Here is an 18,198-nt window from a genome sequence, read left to right on the forward strand (position 1 = left end):
TTTATCTATCCAGTTAAATTATTTTGTCAAATATTGATTGTTTTTGTTGTTGAATTATATGACACACTTAAGGATCCTTCATTTGAATTATCTATTACACCACTGTCCATTTTTATTACAGCATCTGACTGCATGCAATGCTTTAGATAAGTGGTGAGTAAGCATCCAGGGGTATATCCATGATGACACAGAATGTATTAAGATTAAGAATAAGAACACAGACAGGGTAACATAAGATGGCTGTTAGTTTTTTTTTATGTTATTAAGAATTTTGTTAATGAAACTATTCTGATTTTTTCTTTAAAGTGTCTGACACAATTGCAAACCTATGAGAGATATAAAAAGCATGGGCCATAAATCTTATGATAAGAAATACTAAAATATTTTGGAATGAATGTGCTGAGATGGAAAGTCTGATAGTTGACATGCTTGTCTCACTTTTCATGGGTGTTCTTACAGGTAAGTATTTTGGCCTGTTGGGAACTCATTTTATTGATTTGCTGCAATGATATTACATCACACTGGTTCTTTTGGTGTATTATTGTAATGGTTTAAACAATATTGCACCTTAGTTGGATATTTAATTATCTGTTTTCTTCAATTTTATAAATATTAATTTAGTTATCTCGTACTCAAACTGGTTGGTCAGCACAACTACTTTAACAGAATTTGTGATAAATCATTTAGTATAATGTTTGAGTCAATTTGATATACAGATACATGAGATATTCATTTAGGTTAATCACTGTTTCCCTCAGTTTTGTTTGTGAGTAACTGAATTCATAAAGAAAACATATTTCTGTTGAAAAGGTATTTATTATTAAAAACTTAATTGCACTGCTATCTTATAATACAATTTCATCACATACATAAGAAAATGTAATAACGGCACAGTTTAGTAACAAGAGCCATGTAGCTAAAATTGATGACAAATAATTCCACCAATATTGCTGCCATTAACCACCAACAGGAAAAAGTAGGTTAACAAACTTTGTAGTTATGGCAACATGTTCTTTACAACTTCATTTCTATATGTAATCAAACCAGAATATCTGCTTATAGGAAGCAGAAAAATGTGAATAATTTAGTGGACAGATCTAGCAGTACACTGTTCAGCATGTTAGATGGCCCAAAGAAAGAAAGAAAGATATGATCCTTACTACAGTGCCAGTATATTTTTTTAGAATTATCTTCCCAAAAGGTGATTTTACATCAAGGGGTAAACTGACAAAACTGTCCAACATGTTCTTGTACAGGAACTGTGTACGTATCACCTAATGTCATGCCTAGGATGGTGTACTCAAATGACAAGAAACCCTCATCATCAAACTGTAGAATGAGGATAGTCATCAAATGCAAACATAATTAATGTCAATTAACATTCATGGCATACATATTAATACACACACTAAAAAGCTATTTTTAATGCCAAAATTAGAATAATTTTGTACAAATTTAAATTTGTGTACAACTTGATTGCTCTACAAATTGTTCAAGTATTCCGAAAAGAAAGTATGAGAATGGTTACTTAAGATTATACTATATAATCTCTTCAATATACCATTCTTAGAGACTTAAATCAAACTGATTAACTTATTACATTTTCATTAAAACAATAAATAACAGTTACTAACCCAGTGTCTTAAATTCATCTAAGACATCCAAGTTTGTACTTCCACTTAATAATATAAGACTGGTATGTTCTTAGAACAAACCATTTAGTACAGGGCATTGCCCATTACAGTTTACATAGCTCAACAAATTTCCAATAATACTCATGTAATTCAAGATGTGCCATTTATTTCTCTTTGTTTATTTCCTTGATTTTACAGCTGTTCATCCTGTCATGAGGCTAAATGTTTATGAAAGTCTGCCAGTTATGGGTGAACACAGAATATGGCCTCACTGGTCAGAAATTTTTTCTCTTAAAATAGAAATTACTGAGGAAAGTATTTTGTACTTTTGAAATTCTAAGAGTTAATGAGCTGTGTCAATGGCTGAATGGCACTTAATTAGGAGAATTTTTAAAAATCTTCACAAACACACATTTTTGTACACAAGACTCATCAACTACTGCAAAACTTGACATTTGCTCATTTTTTTCTTATATTGCAGAATGACATATACATATATAAAAATGTCTGTTGCGTACTATACAAGTCTTTTTCTTTCCAATGACTAAATAGAATATGTACAAATTTTAATAGTATATTTTCTGTGAACAAGCATTCACAATGCAGCAGGACTTGTCACACGTTCAGTATAATTAATATAAGTCTGAACTTATTATATTCCACAAATATTTATCACAAAATAAGTCAATGGGAAAAGGCTTTAACAAATTTTCTTAAAAAAAGTAAATGTTGTGTTTAATTTTTCTTCAAATGAAATCATTGCAGTTCAAAAGGAATATTATTCAGTTCCCAATAAAATAATTGCCAATTACACAATACAGTCAAATATCTTTAACACATTTTTAAATTTACAGGCACTTATTGAATCAGATTACTTCTGTCTATAAATGATGATGAATGATCTTATTGTGCACAACAATGTTGTCAAGCTGTGGCCATAACATCTTACTGACAAAACAGATATTACATTCTTACGTTTCTTCATAGATTTCATTATCAATGCGGCTGTTCTTCACTCCTGTCTTTCCAGTCCATGGGTAAACCTCAGGGCAAGCCTGGCAGGTACGCATGTATCTAACTCCAGATTTATGCCACAAGTTGCACACCTTTGGGTTGTTGCATTTCTTGGGTCTATCCTGTAACAAATACTTGCTCATTAGTCTTCATATATTCAAGCAGTTGTTAAATAAAATTAACCAGCCAATAACAAACACTAATAGTGTGAACTTAATGAAGAAAAGCGACAAAATGGAGTTGGAATAACAATCATACTTCCAAAAGTATGGATGTTCATTGTTCAATTAATGATAACGTGTAACAGACTACACTCAGTATTAAGCTCTTGGACAACATGTTAATTCCTTGGAAGCTTAAGATCAAAGAGAAAACACTGAAGAGTATTACACTCCTTCCCTTTGCAGGACTACAATACCTTATTTTCTCTGAAGTTTCTGACAAAGAAATGCCATGCTCTTAAAAATGGAATTAGGTAACATTTTATATCTTGCAGCAGTGAGTCACTCTCTTAATATAAATGAAAAACAAAATTTAATACTTGAGCTTTCAGAATATTTCCAGTAGTTCCTTAGAAAGGAAAAGTAGATGAAGAAAAAAACAGGAAAGGGCAATGAAATGTGTCCATGGCAAGCAGGGAGGGACTCATCACTCACTGGGTCAGTGGAGAGGAAAAGCAGGTGGAAGTGAACATTGGCTAACATTGTACAGCACTCATCATGAGCTGCAAATAAGCAATGGCTGAAGACCCAGGACTGAAAAGAACGAGAAAAATTAAAGTGATGCAAATAAAAAAATAGGAAAATTAGGATACTGAATAAATGGATGAAAAGCAAAAGAAAAAAGTGATCAAATAGTCCACAGGTGTAATGTTGGTTAATAGTGTCCAGCAGGCACAATATTTTGACAATCTGACTTGTCACCATTGGTCAGGTGCACTGATGAACTGGCCTCCTGGGACCACATGGCCAGCTTATATCCCCCCTTCCCCCCACCCTGTGAGCTGTTCTGTGAACAGTGTGCACCCTAGGGCACATGTCGGTGCCCAAGGAGGTTACCGTGTCGCTGACTGTGGCCAACGATGCTCAGCAGGGCACCTGTGAAGTGGTAAAATGGGTGTAGTTACTTTGTTCACCCTCACTGTCAGAAAATTGTGTATGCTGAGTGTCTTCTTAATCACACCCAGTGCTGGTTTCCAAGCTGTGCTGATGCTATAGCCAAAGCGCCAGTTAATGAGATTGCCTCTGGTGTGTATTCCAAAAGCATCTCTAATGACATTGTTCCAATACTTGGAACTTTGCACTAAAATACTGATAATGTTCATATTCCATTGCATGGGTCTCAAACAAACAGTGCTCTGTGACAACTGACTGGTTATAATGCATCAGTCAAGTGTGCCACTAGTTTTCTTCGCAGTGACCTTTGACAGCATGCACTGTTTGTCCAATATATTTCTTGCCACACTGGTACAAGGACAGGAAAAGGGCAGATGACATCCGGTCTGTGACGAAGGTTAATGACATCTTAGAGAGAGTAGATTCCTTGAAATGGCAGTGGGCTCGCCACGTTGCAAGAAGAAAAGACAACAGATGGACAAAGCTAGTACTGGAGTGGAGTCCGAGAGAGCACTGGAGGCCTAGAGGAAGACCACCAGACAGATGGGACAAAGACATCAAGAAGATCGCTGGTGACACCTGGCAGAGAACTGCCCAAGAGCGTCCCACTTGGAGAAGACTGCTGAAAGCCTACCTGAATCCACGACTCGAAGAGGCCACATCATCTAATGATTGAATTGGCTGATGATGCTGATGATGGCACTGGTACAAAATATGGTAAACACCAGCCTTCTGTAAACCGAGGTCATCTTTGACTCAATAATGACTATGTATTATTGGGCGGGCAAAAGACAGTTCTTACTTGGTGCTTTTGCAGTATGACCTGACAGTGCACAAGTTTATGGTAAAAAGGCAGTGGCTGCCACTTTCTCTGTTACTTCATCTGTCTCCAAAGCACTGTAGTGGAGGGGTGCAGAGTGTGGCTAATCTGTCATTCTGTGAACTATTTCTTTGAAAAACAGTTCTGAGGAATACTCTCTACATCTGATATTGTGCATGCCCTTTATACTAGTGTTTTTAGTACTCCATTCTGTGTTTTTAGTACTCCATTCCTCTGCACAGGTTGATGGCAGCTATCTGGTGCAACACAGATCAGTGTGTATTTTTTTTCCAATACACACAATAGCCCTGGGTGCCATCAGCTCTTTTCTTGACATGACTTTGGTCTCCATACCAAATTTAATGTTGTGATGAATGAAGTTCAGATGTATGAGGAAGCCATGGCATTTGTCCCTTCCATGAGGTCAGATGAATGTGTAATCAGCTTAATGGAAAAAGCAAGTAGGTTTCCATTTGGATGACTTCAGGGTTCCTTGAAGTGCTCCATACACAAATTCACAATCATCGTGACTCCCTCTGTCAGTTCATAGCATTTTCCATTAAACAGAAAATACTTGGAAAAGTTGGTAGTCTTATCATCAAATATCTGACCAATGAGTTCAAGTGATTCACACAGAGGAAACCAGGTGGAAAGCCAGTTCACTTGAAGCATGCCAGCAAATTACAGCAGTATTTTGTCATGTGGCCTTCTCAGGTCCTATACGAGATTTCACTGACCATCCTAACACAATTGTGATGTTAGCAAACCAAGGGAGAATACCACAAATTTATCACAACTGAACGAAAATATATGTATACTTGAACACAGATAGTTCCCAAACTAACAAAGGAATATTCCACTGCAAAAAATAAAAAATAAATTAACTTCACAAATTTCTACAGGAAGTCTCATGCTACAACAGAAGTAGCATAGATGCCTTAGAGATGGAACCATCATTCAGTAGCTAGTGAAATGTTTGATGGTATTGCAAATAATGAAGAATGATAGCAAGAGAGATATCAAACTGAAACACAAGATAAAGCACTACAGCAATGGCATGCAGAAAATTAGTTTTTTTGTACTATAAATATGCAGAGATATGTAAGTCTTTGGGGGGGGGGGGGGGGGGGGGGGGAACCACCACTTCCCGCAGGAAACTACGAAAAAGTAAAGATAAAAAAAAGCTTTTCTTTACCAGCCTGTGGTCATGCTATAGTAAAATATGACAAATGTCCAAGCATTTGGAACACTACACATTCATTTTGGCAGGAAAGAGGAGCAGACTGAATGAAATGGATATATTCCAGCATTAAGTTAAACACTACTCAATAGCCTGGATTAAGGGATACACATTACAATAGGGGGAGAAGCAAACCAAACAGCGGCTGAGATGTGGAAGAGAGCAAATTTAGAAATTGAGGAATAGAGGAAAACCTGAGAAGCAATTTGAAAATTGAGTAATAGGGGATACAGAGGCTGGAATAAAACAATAGGTGAAACTAAAATGTTTGTCAACTAAGAATGGTGGTGGGAGAACAGCAAGCACTGAAACTTGTATAATTCTGTGACGTGCCTGTGCTGAGAAAAGGAAGAATCCAGATCGCCTTCCTGGCTAAGCAGGACCAAGTTCACAGCTTTTGTGTCCAGTGCATGCTCTGCAACTGAATACTGTTTGTTACTAGAATATAGTCTTTGTTTATATCCTTGATCTATATAGCAGCTTACTGATCATGCATCACAGGAAGATGAATCATAGTGGCACATCAGCTGATATGTAACATGATGTTAACACCAGCTCTGGAGATGTAGTACATGAATACAAAAAATTGCAGTTACAAGGGTGGCAGATCATTTGGAGAGCAAGTTGCTTAAGAAGGGCAAAAGTTTGGTCAAGATTTTAAGGAGTACAGGAGTGATGAAAAGTTCTTTTTGGTGGTGTATGGGGGAGTAGTGTGTAAAATATGCTTAATTTAATAGTATGTCTTCAGAAAATCAAGGCTTTGTCAGAAATGCTGGTAAACATGCTCCACGTTAAGGTAGTATTGTTTCACAAACGGCACTCCTTAAGGATACTTGTTTACACAAGTTTCATTATAGACAGGTCAGTTTATAACAGCTGAATCACCTTTTTAATGTATATCTTGATTCATTCCACTTTCTTTGTTGTTAATCTACATGATAGAATCTACAAAATATGATGAATGAACAGGGTTTACTCAATCAAAATCACTAGTTTTGGAGTTGCTTAAGGTAGCAGTTTTAAGCTAATTCTGAATCAGAATCAGACAAGAAGTAATGGTTGTGCTTTGCATTTTTACACTGAAGAAGTACATAAACAGATACTTGAACAGTGACTGCAACAGCAGGAAGGAAGAAAGTTTTTCGTGTCATAAGAATGATAACTTTAATAGTGCAAGTATAGTCTTTGTTCTTTGGGTTGCTATATACTGCAATATGGATCTGACAATTAGTGAAAAGAACATCAACACAGCGAAGGGTGACATCAAACTCCAAAAAGGTTACTGAATCTTATCAATTAAGAAGTTCTGATAAATTCCGAAACAGAATTACATCATGGGTCAAGATGAGGAAAGTGTCTTGAATGTAACTGAATCAGAAGTATGGATGAGTGCTCAGGAAATTCAAAAATCAATCCAAAGTGACATATAAAGTGACTGATAAAAAAGAGAGCCATTCTGTTTACTGCTGGGTACTGATGAAGTCTCGGGTCTGCTTAGAGGAAGGCACTGCCTGAGGAAATTTTTAGCAATAGCTATATCATATATGCAGAAAATTTTGATATACAGGGGAATAGATAAGTGATCTCTAGCAAGGCCTATGAGTGGGAATTAAGGGACACAGATTCTGGATGATCCCATTAATGAATAATAAGTGCAAAAACAAAAAGAATCTTACAATCAATACACCTCAGACAATAACCAAGGTAGAAATATGTTCAATGACAAATCAAAAAGTTTTTTGTAATGAATTTGTTCTATTAAATGTTCTTGGAGCACTTCTCACATTAATTATTTATGACACACTCAGCTTTTGACAATATGCAACAGTTAGAAAAACATTTTACTGTTGAAGAAGTAATGGAATCACAGAGAAGTTCTGTACCTGATGTAACTGTGTCCACTGTGACTAGATATTGCATTGGCACCAATGATGAAATGTCACTCACAGCATCTTTGTTTCCACCACACTGTATAGTAGAGGGCAGACTACCGTGCAAACTCTCAGTACTAATTGCCCACTTCCACACATTGCTGAGTGTGAATCCCATGCAACTAATAAAGTTCTAATTTTCACGATCTCTTTGATAACTATGTAATCCCTGTCTTCTCAAACACAATTTTGTGCTTGTTCATATGACTGTCTTCCACAACAGCAGATTTTTTTAATTTCTGTACTTGATATGCAATCGGTGTTTGGTACAGCACTGGGAAATGGTTTGAACAGACCATCCCAAGTAGTTACTGCCACAATCACAGGAAATACTGTAAACAGCTAGGACTCTGAAATCGTGACTATATCCTTTACAGGGCACACCGTCTCTTGGATTTTCCTAGGCAGTCAAAAGACAGTTTTAGTTCCACATCTGATTAATATTCACTCTATTTTATTCAATGTTGTTCCACGAGACAGAAGGAACATCATGGATTTTTTTCTCCCAGCCCCAGTATTTTATTGGACATTGAAATGATACAGGCAATCGGTACATACCCCAGAGCCAGCCATCTTGTTCTTTGCACCACACTTGGTGCCCAAACATGACTACAATTTGATGTTTGTACCAACGAAAACAGCACTTTAAAGCAACCAAAAATTACAGACCTTCACACTTCCCGAGGCAGGTACATCAAGTTTATAACAGTGGTGTTAGCCATACTTTGTGTCAATCTTAACGAGTAGGTGTTTTGGCTGACAAGTAACCTTCTCTGTCATATTTCCGACCACAGTTGAACTTATAATTTCTTGTGTTTAAAATGATTTAGCTTGGTGCTGAAGGTAAATTGACTGCTGGTTTTTACATATCAGCGTTTCTCTAGTTCTCTAGTATTAATGTAGTACAGGTGTGTTACTGAAGAGGTATTTTAAAATTTTCAGAAATGCCACTTTGTCGTGGATGTCGATATAAGCCAGACAACCTCTGCTATATCAGTGGGAAGTTCACCTTTGTCAGAAATAGGAAGAAAATTTCAACAGGCATAAAGAAAGCATATAAACATTACTTTGGAGTAGAGATAGGAGACCAAGATAAAGAATGGGCACCACATTTCTGTTGAGATACATGTTACTGCAAACTAATTCAGTGGTGGAAAGGTAAAGAGAATGTGGCGTTGTTCGCTGTGCCCATGGTGTGGAGAGAGCCCAAGCACCACGTTACTGACTGTTATTTCTGTCTAACAAAAATTCAGCATTGTACAAACAAAAAATCAAAGAGGTACATAGTTTACCCAGATCTGCCTTCAGTGAGAATGCCAGTGCCGCATTCTGACAGCCTTCCAGTACCTTCAAGAACTCCAGGTCAAATTCAGAGTGACAGTGAACTAAGTAGTACTGAAGAAATCACAGATGATGATCCTTTATATCACTGCACAAGTGAGTCATCATCACATTTGTTAACACAAGCAGATTTAAATGATTTAGTACGTGATCTAGGACTAAGTAAACAAAAGGTGCAGCTGCTTGGTTCAAGACTCCACCAAAGTCCTAAAATCAGTGTGTTCAGGCACAGAGAACATGCCTTTATTTCCTATTTTGCTACTGACAGAGCACTGACATTTTGCAATAATGTTGCTCGCCTAATGAAAGTGCTGAACTTCACCTATATTTCACAGGAGTGGAGACTTTTCATAGATGTGTCAAAGACAAGTCTCAAGGGTGTTTTGCTCCATAACGTAAATAAAATACTCTCTGTTCGACTAGCTTACGCCAGCTTGACCAAAGAGAATTGCGAATTCATACAAATGATGCTAAATTCATTACAATACAACAAATACAAATGGAAAATATGTGCAGATTTCAAAGTAATTGCTATAGTACTGGGAATGCAATGAGGCTTTGTAAGTGGGAGAGTCAAGACAGAAATTCTCACTACAAGAAAAAGAAATGGCCTAGGCAGAGATGGAAAGTGAGCGAAAAGAATGTACAACATGGAAGTCTGGTAGCTCCTGAAGATATACTACTTCCACCACTTCACATCAAACTTTGCCTAATGAAACAATTCATAAAGGCCATGGATCCAACAGGCAGTGGGTTTGCATATCTAACTACCAGATTCCTCCGTCTTTCAGCTGCAAAAATAAAGGAAGGTGTATTCGTGGGCCCACAAATCAAGGAGCTGCAGAAAGATGCAAATTTTGAAGCATGTTTAACTGACAAAGAAAAGACAGCATGGGACTGTTTCAAGATGGTGTCAGAAAACTTCCTCAGAAGAAGAAGAGCTACTAACTACAAAGCAATGGTGGACGACATGATCAAAGCATATCAAGATCTGGGGTGCAATATGTCTTTGAAGGTACATATGATGGACTCTCATTTGGATTACTTCAGAGAGAGTTGTAGTGACATATCGGATGAACATGGCAAAAGATTCCATAAAGACAGTTCTACCATAGAAATACATACCTTCTATGTTAGCAGATTATTGCTAGAATATCGTTTGAGAGAAGAAAGATTCACAATACAAGGGAAAAAAGTGATTTGCATTACAATACAATGGCTCATTTTTTTGTCAATTTTCTGTAATTTCTTGTGTCAAATAAATGCTACACAGCATATACACAAACATTACAGTCATAAAAACATGAATTTGTTTATTGAATTTCACCTCATGTTTGCTGCACCATATCAGAAACCGAGCAGAGAAATAAAATTGCGATTGCTCTTAAACTACCCCTGACAGGAAAAAACTAAAAACAGTTTGAATTCAGCACTCAAAGTACAACTAGGATTACAAAGAATTTTTTTTTCAGAAAGAGAAAAAAAGTTTTTTTTGTAGAATAGTGTTATCTACATTATTTATCAAAACGCATAAAGATTTGTCCTGTAACAATAGAAAACATGCATGGCTCATTGAATGGCAGTCCTGATTTTATTTACATGTTAAGGTATATTGGATAATCACTATAGTTCAGTCTTTGTACCAAATGTAAAATGCATCTTACAGAAACCAAAAACCGCCTACATTATTTATAAAGAAATGTGAATAGTTCCCTATAACATTACAAAAATGGCTCACTTATTGGCACTACTGATCTAATTTACAGTTTAAGACACAGCAGTTGACAACTATAGTTTGGTATTAGTACCAATGTGAAATAGCACTGTAAAGAAATCAAAAATTGTATTATTTCTCAGAATATGAAGAGATGTTGTCATTACTGGTGTAATTTACGGGTCAAGGTACACGTGATACCAAAAACAAACTTTAGTTTCATCTTTGTGCTGAGCTGGGGCAAGGGACAATGGAAACCTCAGACTAAGTGCCACAATGTTATTTCCAAGACAAATTGCCTTATTATTAGTTAAAAACTTCAGTTAGTTTGACTAAAACTGAGGCATCACCTGCCAGAGTTTGATGATTAGGTGGCATAGTATGAGGTGATCAGAGCAAAAGTAAAATTACCGATTGCTCTTGGCTGGAAGTAGTGTTATATAGCATTTACACAAGCACTGTGTCCTGTGTTTTAGGGATTCCAATACTGGGCAAGCTGGCTCTGATCACTGGATATGTTGTACCATGATCATTGAACTCTGACAGGAGGTACATGAAAACCCACTGTTACACTTTTCAAGAGACTTGAAAAAAATGGTGTAAAATTCAGAAAATAATGTTTTAAGTAATAAAAGTTATGTATAGGATACCCCCTTGCATCTGTGCACTTTGTGTATCATAGATATACATAACAGACATCAAAGTATTTGTCAGGAACTTGTTTATTTTCTAATAATGATTTGTTATCTAATAAAAACAGTAGATGTAACTGGAACTGGTAACTGTCTAGGAAGTACAAACATACATCATAATCAGTGTTTTTGGAAAGCCTACAACAGTCATTCATCACATAAATAATGAACCACTGCACCAGTTATGTAGTTTTTCATGGCTAGCATGACACATTTTGAGAATTTATTCTTGTTGCCAAAGCAAATATTTACATATGTATTTTGTGCGATGTTTGTGTATGTGATATTTTGCATATCTTACACAGTAACTGTCTTTTTGAGGTTATCAGGTACCATGCCTCCTCAGATATGTAGAAAACCACATGCATGCAAACTATCACTCACATTAAATTGTTTGTGAAAGATCGCAAAAAATACTTTGTAAATATTTGCACTTGGCAATGAGAATAAATTTTCAAAACACATCTTGCTAAGCATGAAAAAATATGTAACTGGTCCTGTGTTTAAACCAAAAACATTTGAGTAACACAAAGTGACCGAAGGTGACAATTAGCGCTACAAATGGCCAAACAATAAAACACGCTAAATATGGTTTGAATAATGCAAAGGTTTCGAGATGATCACAACAATTATGAAGCTGGTCATGCACAGTACAGGCAGTGTGGAAATGGTTGTGATTGGTGTTGATACCTTTAATTGAACAAACCTAGGTACTTCCATCAGCCACCACACCAAGTAACACTTCACAGCAGGAGGAGATAAAGTACGAATTATTCTGATTTGTATCCATTTACTGGTTCAGATCTGCTGAGTAAAATGCCCTGGTGTCAAGAAACTCCACCAAGTAATGTCTGTAAACACTACTTGATGGCCAACATCATTTCACATCATTTACATCAGTTCTTTTCTCCACAAACATATTTTCATAAAGCATAAATGGTGAGAAAATTGTAAGTTTGTTGATGTAAAATTGGGTGCAAATTAATATTAATGGAAACAATAAAAAAAGTCATAAATGGTGGGAAAACGTTAATTCTGGGTACATAAAAGTGGAGTTATACTTTATTGGTTTTAGCTGAACAGAGATGAGTTTTTGTGAATACTAAAAGGCAATTTATATGTGAAAATAACACAGTGGCACTTAATTTGGTGTCAGTTGTGCCTTGCGTAAAGTGAGTACAGAGATCAAACTACAGGCATTGCAAAGTGTACCTTAACCTGTAAGTTCGATCAGTAGTTGGCAGTAAGTGAGCCATGTGTGTTTTTTACTGTTACAGAACAAATCTTTAAACATTCTGATAAATAATACATGCAATTTTTGGTTTCTTTAGCGCACTTTTTTACTTTGATACAAAGATGGAATGCAATCATCAGGAAGTGTTCATTAACCTGCAAGTAGATCAGTAATGCCAAAAAATGAGTAATTAGAGAACAAATCTTTATGCATTTTGATAAATAATACAGATGTATTATTGTTTCTCTGAAGTGCCTTTTTAAATTCGTACAAAGGCTTGTGTCTAATTAGCAAACTGAGGGACACTTGGACTGACCCACTGAGACAGACCACAAGCAACTAGTAGTTTTTGAAACAAAGATATTAATCTGAGTATTAAAAATGGAAAATATTCAGAAAAAAGTGAAGGAATAGTGCTACTTTGAAACAGAAATTACAGAGTGTGGACAAACATTGATATTAAGTCATGTGGATCAGTCTTCTCTCTTTCAAAATATTTTTCTACTAATGTCTAATGACAACAATTGGAAATGCTACTCTGCCACATAAAAGATCCATCAAGAGCAATACTGACAATACATTACAACATATTTTAGCCACACTGCTTATAAGTATTTCTGATTTGCTTATTTAATATCTTTGAGACTTGGTCAGCTCCAGAAAGACTTACTGCGTAGTTACACTGGAACGGTGGGAAGTTCTTGATCTCTGAAAGTGGTGTAGGTTGTCGTACCCACTGTATGGCTTGCCAGTTTGTCACCAGCCAGACATCATCCATTGCAACTATTGTGTCAAGGAATGCTTCGAAACCTTCCTTGTGATGAGGCTGTGTGAACCATGCTGCATGATAGAATAATCCAAATGGTGCCCTACAAAATATCAATTTAATATGAGCATTTTGTTATAAATGATCTCCAAACAAAGCATTGTGACACTGGTTTGCTGACTACATCATACATATACTATTTTTGTTGTAGCTTAAATATCTTGCATTGTATCAAGTACACTATATTTTGCATTAAAATTTGGTTCCAGAGACAAAAATGGTATGCATGAATTTTTATGAACTATCTGAATAACTTGGAAAATAATTTTTTGTGATACATCACTGCAGAAAAGGTATCAAAAGACTTTGAAGAGTAATAGCCATTGTAAATACATTTCAACATCTATTGTCATTACTTACACCATGATTTACATTTACATCACATACTAAGATCTACAGCCCCTGGTGGTGTAAAAAATTGAGCTCCTATATCAATGCAATCAAAAGATATGGCTATTTATGTCTTACATTCATTTGCTGTCCGACTGTTTGTCTTTCCATCTGTTAAGATACTTTTTTCTGAGGAACGACTGGACATATCAAGTTTAAATTTATGTCACACACTAACGGTATGGTTTATCGTACCTCAGTAGTGTAAAACGTTAAACGTCTAAGTCAATGCAGTCAAAAGATTGCCAATTGTCACATATTTTGATACTTGCAAACTCACTTGTTAAAACCTATAGGGTACTATACCTATAGTCCTGTTGGCCTCAAATCATGAAATTTGTAAAGAAGCAATGTTTTACAGTACAAGTAATGGAAAAAATTCAGAACATTGTTAACTTTTAATCATATAACACAAAAAAATATTTCTTTTGTCAATTGTTATCCAAATCAAAAATTAAAATTAAAACATTCTTGGAAGTCCTGGAACTGATATGTTGTCAGTATCATTGTTGACAGCAGACAAAAATTGTCATGATTCTTTGTGGCTGGTTGCTGTCCTAACACCATTAACATTTGTCTAAAAATCTCTAGCCTAAAAAAAGAATTGCCTGAAGAACTACATGAAACATGATGTGTTTGATGATAAGTTCAGAAATTACTGTAAGTCTTATTGTACTGTCAACAAAAAGAATTCAGCAAGCAAAAATTATATAATGATAAATTAATAAAAAATCATATAATGATAAATTAATAACAGAATCCAAAAATAAAAATAAAGGCCTTTGGAAAGTTATGAAAATGGAACATGATACAAACAAAGCTTTGAAACTGAATCTAAATGATGAGTCAACATAAAACCTAATAAAGAACTGCCATAGAACCAGTACTCAACACCCAAGAATTGCGGGGAATACATTGTAGAGTCATTAACTCTTATAATTAATGCATCCTTTAATAATGGACTTTTCCCAGGCCTCCTAAGGGTTGCTAAGTTACACCACTCTGCAAGATGGGACCAGGATATCATGTAGCTAATTACAGGCCAGTAGCACAACTCAGCACATTTTCAAAAATATTTGAGAAACTGTTTTACAACAGATTAGAAAGTTTTATTAACAGATTCGCTTTAATATCAGAGCAGCAGCATGGATTTAGAAAAGTTAAAACAACAACCACAGCAGTGTATGAATATTTCACACAACCTTAAAATCATTAGATAACAAAGAAATTACTACCGGTATTTTTTTTTTATTTCTCTAAAGCTTTTGACATTATTGACCACACCATGCTCCTTAGAAAGTTAGCTAATAAAGGTGTGAGAAGAACTGCAAACCAATGGTTAGAATCATCTCTATCAAACAGAGTGCAAAAAGAAGATATGAAATTTGAAAAAAAGAATACTAATGTCCATCAGTGAACTGTGCACTCCTCTGAGAAAATGCCTGTTAGCTATGGTGTACCACAAGGCTTAATCCTGGGACCCATACTGTTTCTGATACATATTGATGAACATCATTCCAACCCTTCAGTAGCATGGATGTGTGGGTAGGATCATTTTATCCAAGATGGTGCTCCTCTGCACATTGCACAACCAGTGAAGTGGCTGCTGCAGAGACATTTCAGAAAAGCCAAAATTATCACCCATCATTTTCCTACAACCTAGCCGTCCAGATCACCAGATCTTAATCTGTGTGACTTCTGGCTGTGGGGCTTTCTGGAAGATGTCATGTTCAGTGCTCCAATTACAAACATAGATGAACTGATGGCACACATTGCGCAACGCATTCTGGATGTAACCCCAAAGGCACTGTTGTGGCACATGCTGTTTCTCGATTTCAACTTGTGGCAGGAAACAGTGCACACCGTATTTTGAACATATCTTGCACCTGTCTCATGACAATTAGAAACTGATGTCATTTTGCTTTTCCTGAATTCTTGGCCTCAGAACACTTAGAAACTGATTTTTCTCATCCATTGTGGTACAACCTTGCAAAACTAACAGTGCCACAACTGTTGACTGCCAAACTTGCTTAGTTCATGCACATTGGACAGTACAGGTGGTGTAATGTACAACTCAAGCAGACATAGTCGTATTCATTTGTCATTTGAAGCTGACACCATTTACATTGAGATGCTTACAGCAGCATCTGTTACTAAAATTTTTGTTAAATATTTTTCCATAATGTTTCCCCTCGTGTCAATACAATGCTGTTTAAATTTTACATCATTCCGAGCAATGGTCCTCTTTCTACAGCAATTTGAAATTGGACCTTTAATTATGGACACACTGTAGTTTATTCCTCAAATCTGACATGACTGAACTTCCAACATCAAATTCATCATAAAGGTAGTTAAATACTTTGGCATCTTGAGATCTTCTGTGCTTTCTTAGATCTTGTTTGAAGGTACACTACTATAATCTTTTTCAATGTCAAAAAATGTTATCACAATATTCTTTCCATGTTGCTGGTACTTTTCAGTCAGTATTCTTATCCCAAAGATAAGATCCATAGTGCTGTAATTCTTCTTGAACCCATGTAGCTCCTTCTCGAGAAGAGGCACCACTATTTTCCTAAGTCTCTTTTTTTTTTTTCTTCCAGTAACTTTAGAGTATATGTGATAGTGTGATGCCCCTGTAGCTATTGATCATTCTTATGTTCAAACTTCATCCTCTGCCTGATTCTCTTTTTTTATTTATGCTCTCCCATATTTTCATTGGCCGATCCTTCACATCCATTGAATGACATCTGTCACTGAATGAAATCTTTCTTATTCTTAGTATCCTGTGTCTACCTTTCCTCTTGCCAAAGATGTTTACCTTTTCACTGTCTTCATGGATTATTTAGAGCATACTATACAAAAACAACTAAGTCTAAAAGAGTCAGTGAACAATGTTTCCAGTGCCACTGGCTGGATTAACAATTATGAATGTTTTCTTTTATCTTTGTAATTCCAATTTACCGTTTAAATAAGGACAAATATTTGCTTGGAATAATTTCATACCAATGGATGATTCAGTTGACGAAAGCCTGCCTCTATCTAAAAATCAACATACAGCATAAATTACGCAATGATTTCTTATGACACAAATATCTGTCAGGACATAAAAAAACAACACAGAAAAGTTGGGAACACAATACCTGTTAGTTGTATAATGTCTCTCAAAATTTTTTATGAGCATTTTATAGACACCATCAGCAGTTGGAGGGTTGCTGCATGCATCACCCATAGAACATCGTCCACCGTTGAGATCCTGCCACATTACCATGGGGACTTCCCAGACACCTGTGAACAATCAGATGTTTGTTTATTCACTTCTCTTTTTGAGAGATACTCTGTGACTATGGCATGGACACTATGTAGAGGGGGAGAGAAGAGCAAACGTGCTAGCAAAGGTACATTCTGTAGAATGAAGCAGGTGAAGAAATCCAAAAGGTCTCTTTTTCTAACTCCATATTCTATAGGACAAAGATGGATCAAAAATGATTTTGGTCTCAAAGTCAGCTTTTCCATCACCATTACCATTACTAAAATTTCAACATAATACCACATGTTTTACTGGACATTAATTAAGGCAAATATTTCCAAAAACAATATCACAGATGAATTATGGTATCACTTACCAGGATAAGATCGTGTTGGACAAGGTGGAATCATACAGTCATGGAATATCTTGTAATCAAGAGTGTAAGGCCAACTGGGTGGGCGGTTTTCATACACAGGCATTGAAGAATCATATGTGAAGTTTAAGTCATAGAGCATCTTGAACATTTTGTTACCACCAATCTGGAAAGGTGTAAAACAGTTTTAAGCATTTAAATAGATAAACACTCAAAAAATAGGAAATATTATCCTTATTCCACATTGATTATTGTGACAATGTGTATTTCATAATGTGATATGAACAGTACTTTTGCAGACAATTTGATCCATGAACATTATTTTCACTGCAAAATAAGGGTCTGCCAGAAATATGACTAGTCAGTTACCTCTTAAGTCAATCTCAGTGGTCTGTATACATGTGTGACACATTTGAAATCAGACCGTGTGATTTTTAGAAATTTGCTTTACTATGGACAGTGTTTGAGAAAAAAAAGGATTGGCAGTCTACGGCAACTGAATCACAAGAAACTGGAGAATGACTGAAAGACATAAATTTAAAAAATGCTGCCACATCTTTTTGGCTTTCAAAGGTCTCTTCTTTGGGAAAAAGGGAAAATAGCAACAAATTCAAATCCATTTTTTGC

The 18,198-nt window shown here is 35.9% G+C and overlaps 1 protein-coding gene across 11 annotated transcripts in view; it reads right to left on the reverse strand.

The window, feature by feature from the left end:
- Window positions 1-796: 796 nt before the first annotated feature.
- The window catches only part of LOC124615457, a 354,502-nt gene continuing 337,100 nt past the window's right edge, over window positions 797-18,198 (reverse strand). For all 11 annotated transcript variants that reach the window (XM_047143452.1, XM_047143442.1, XM_047143435.1 and 8 more), the window contains 4 exons: window positions 17,575-17,737; window positions 17,092-17,236; window positions 13,406-13,604; window positions 797-2,770 (listed from right to left, as the gene is read on the reverse strand). In XM_047143452.1, the coding sequence (XP_046999408.1) occupies window positions 2,606-2,770; window positions 13,406-13,604; window positions 17,092-17,236; window positions 17,575-17,737 (672 nt within the window). In that variant the 3' untranslated portion in view covers window positions 797-2,605. The remainder of the gene's footprint in view (window positions 2,771-13,405; window positions 13,605-17,091; window positions 17,237-17,574; window positions 17,738-18,198) is intronic.

This window comes from Schistocerca americana, chromosome 1 (assembly GCF_021461395.2).
Source record: "Schistocerca americana isolate TAMUIC-IGC-003095 chromosome 1, iqSchAmer2.1, whole genome shotgun sequence".
Lineage (NCBI taxonomy): Eukaryota > Metazoa > Arthropoda > Insecta > Orthoptera > Acrididae > Schistocerca > Schistocerca americana.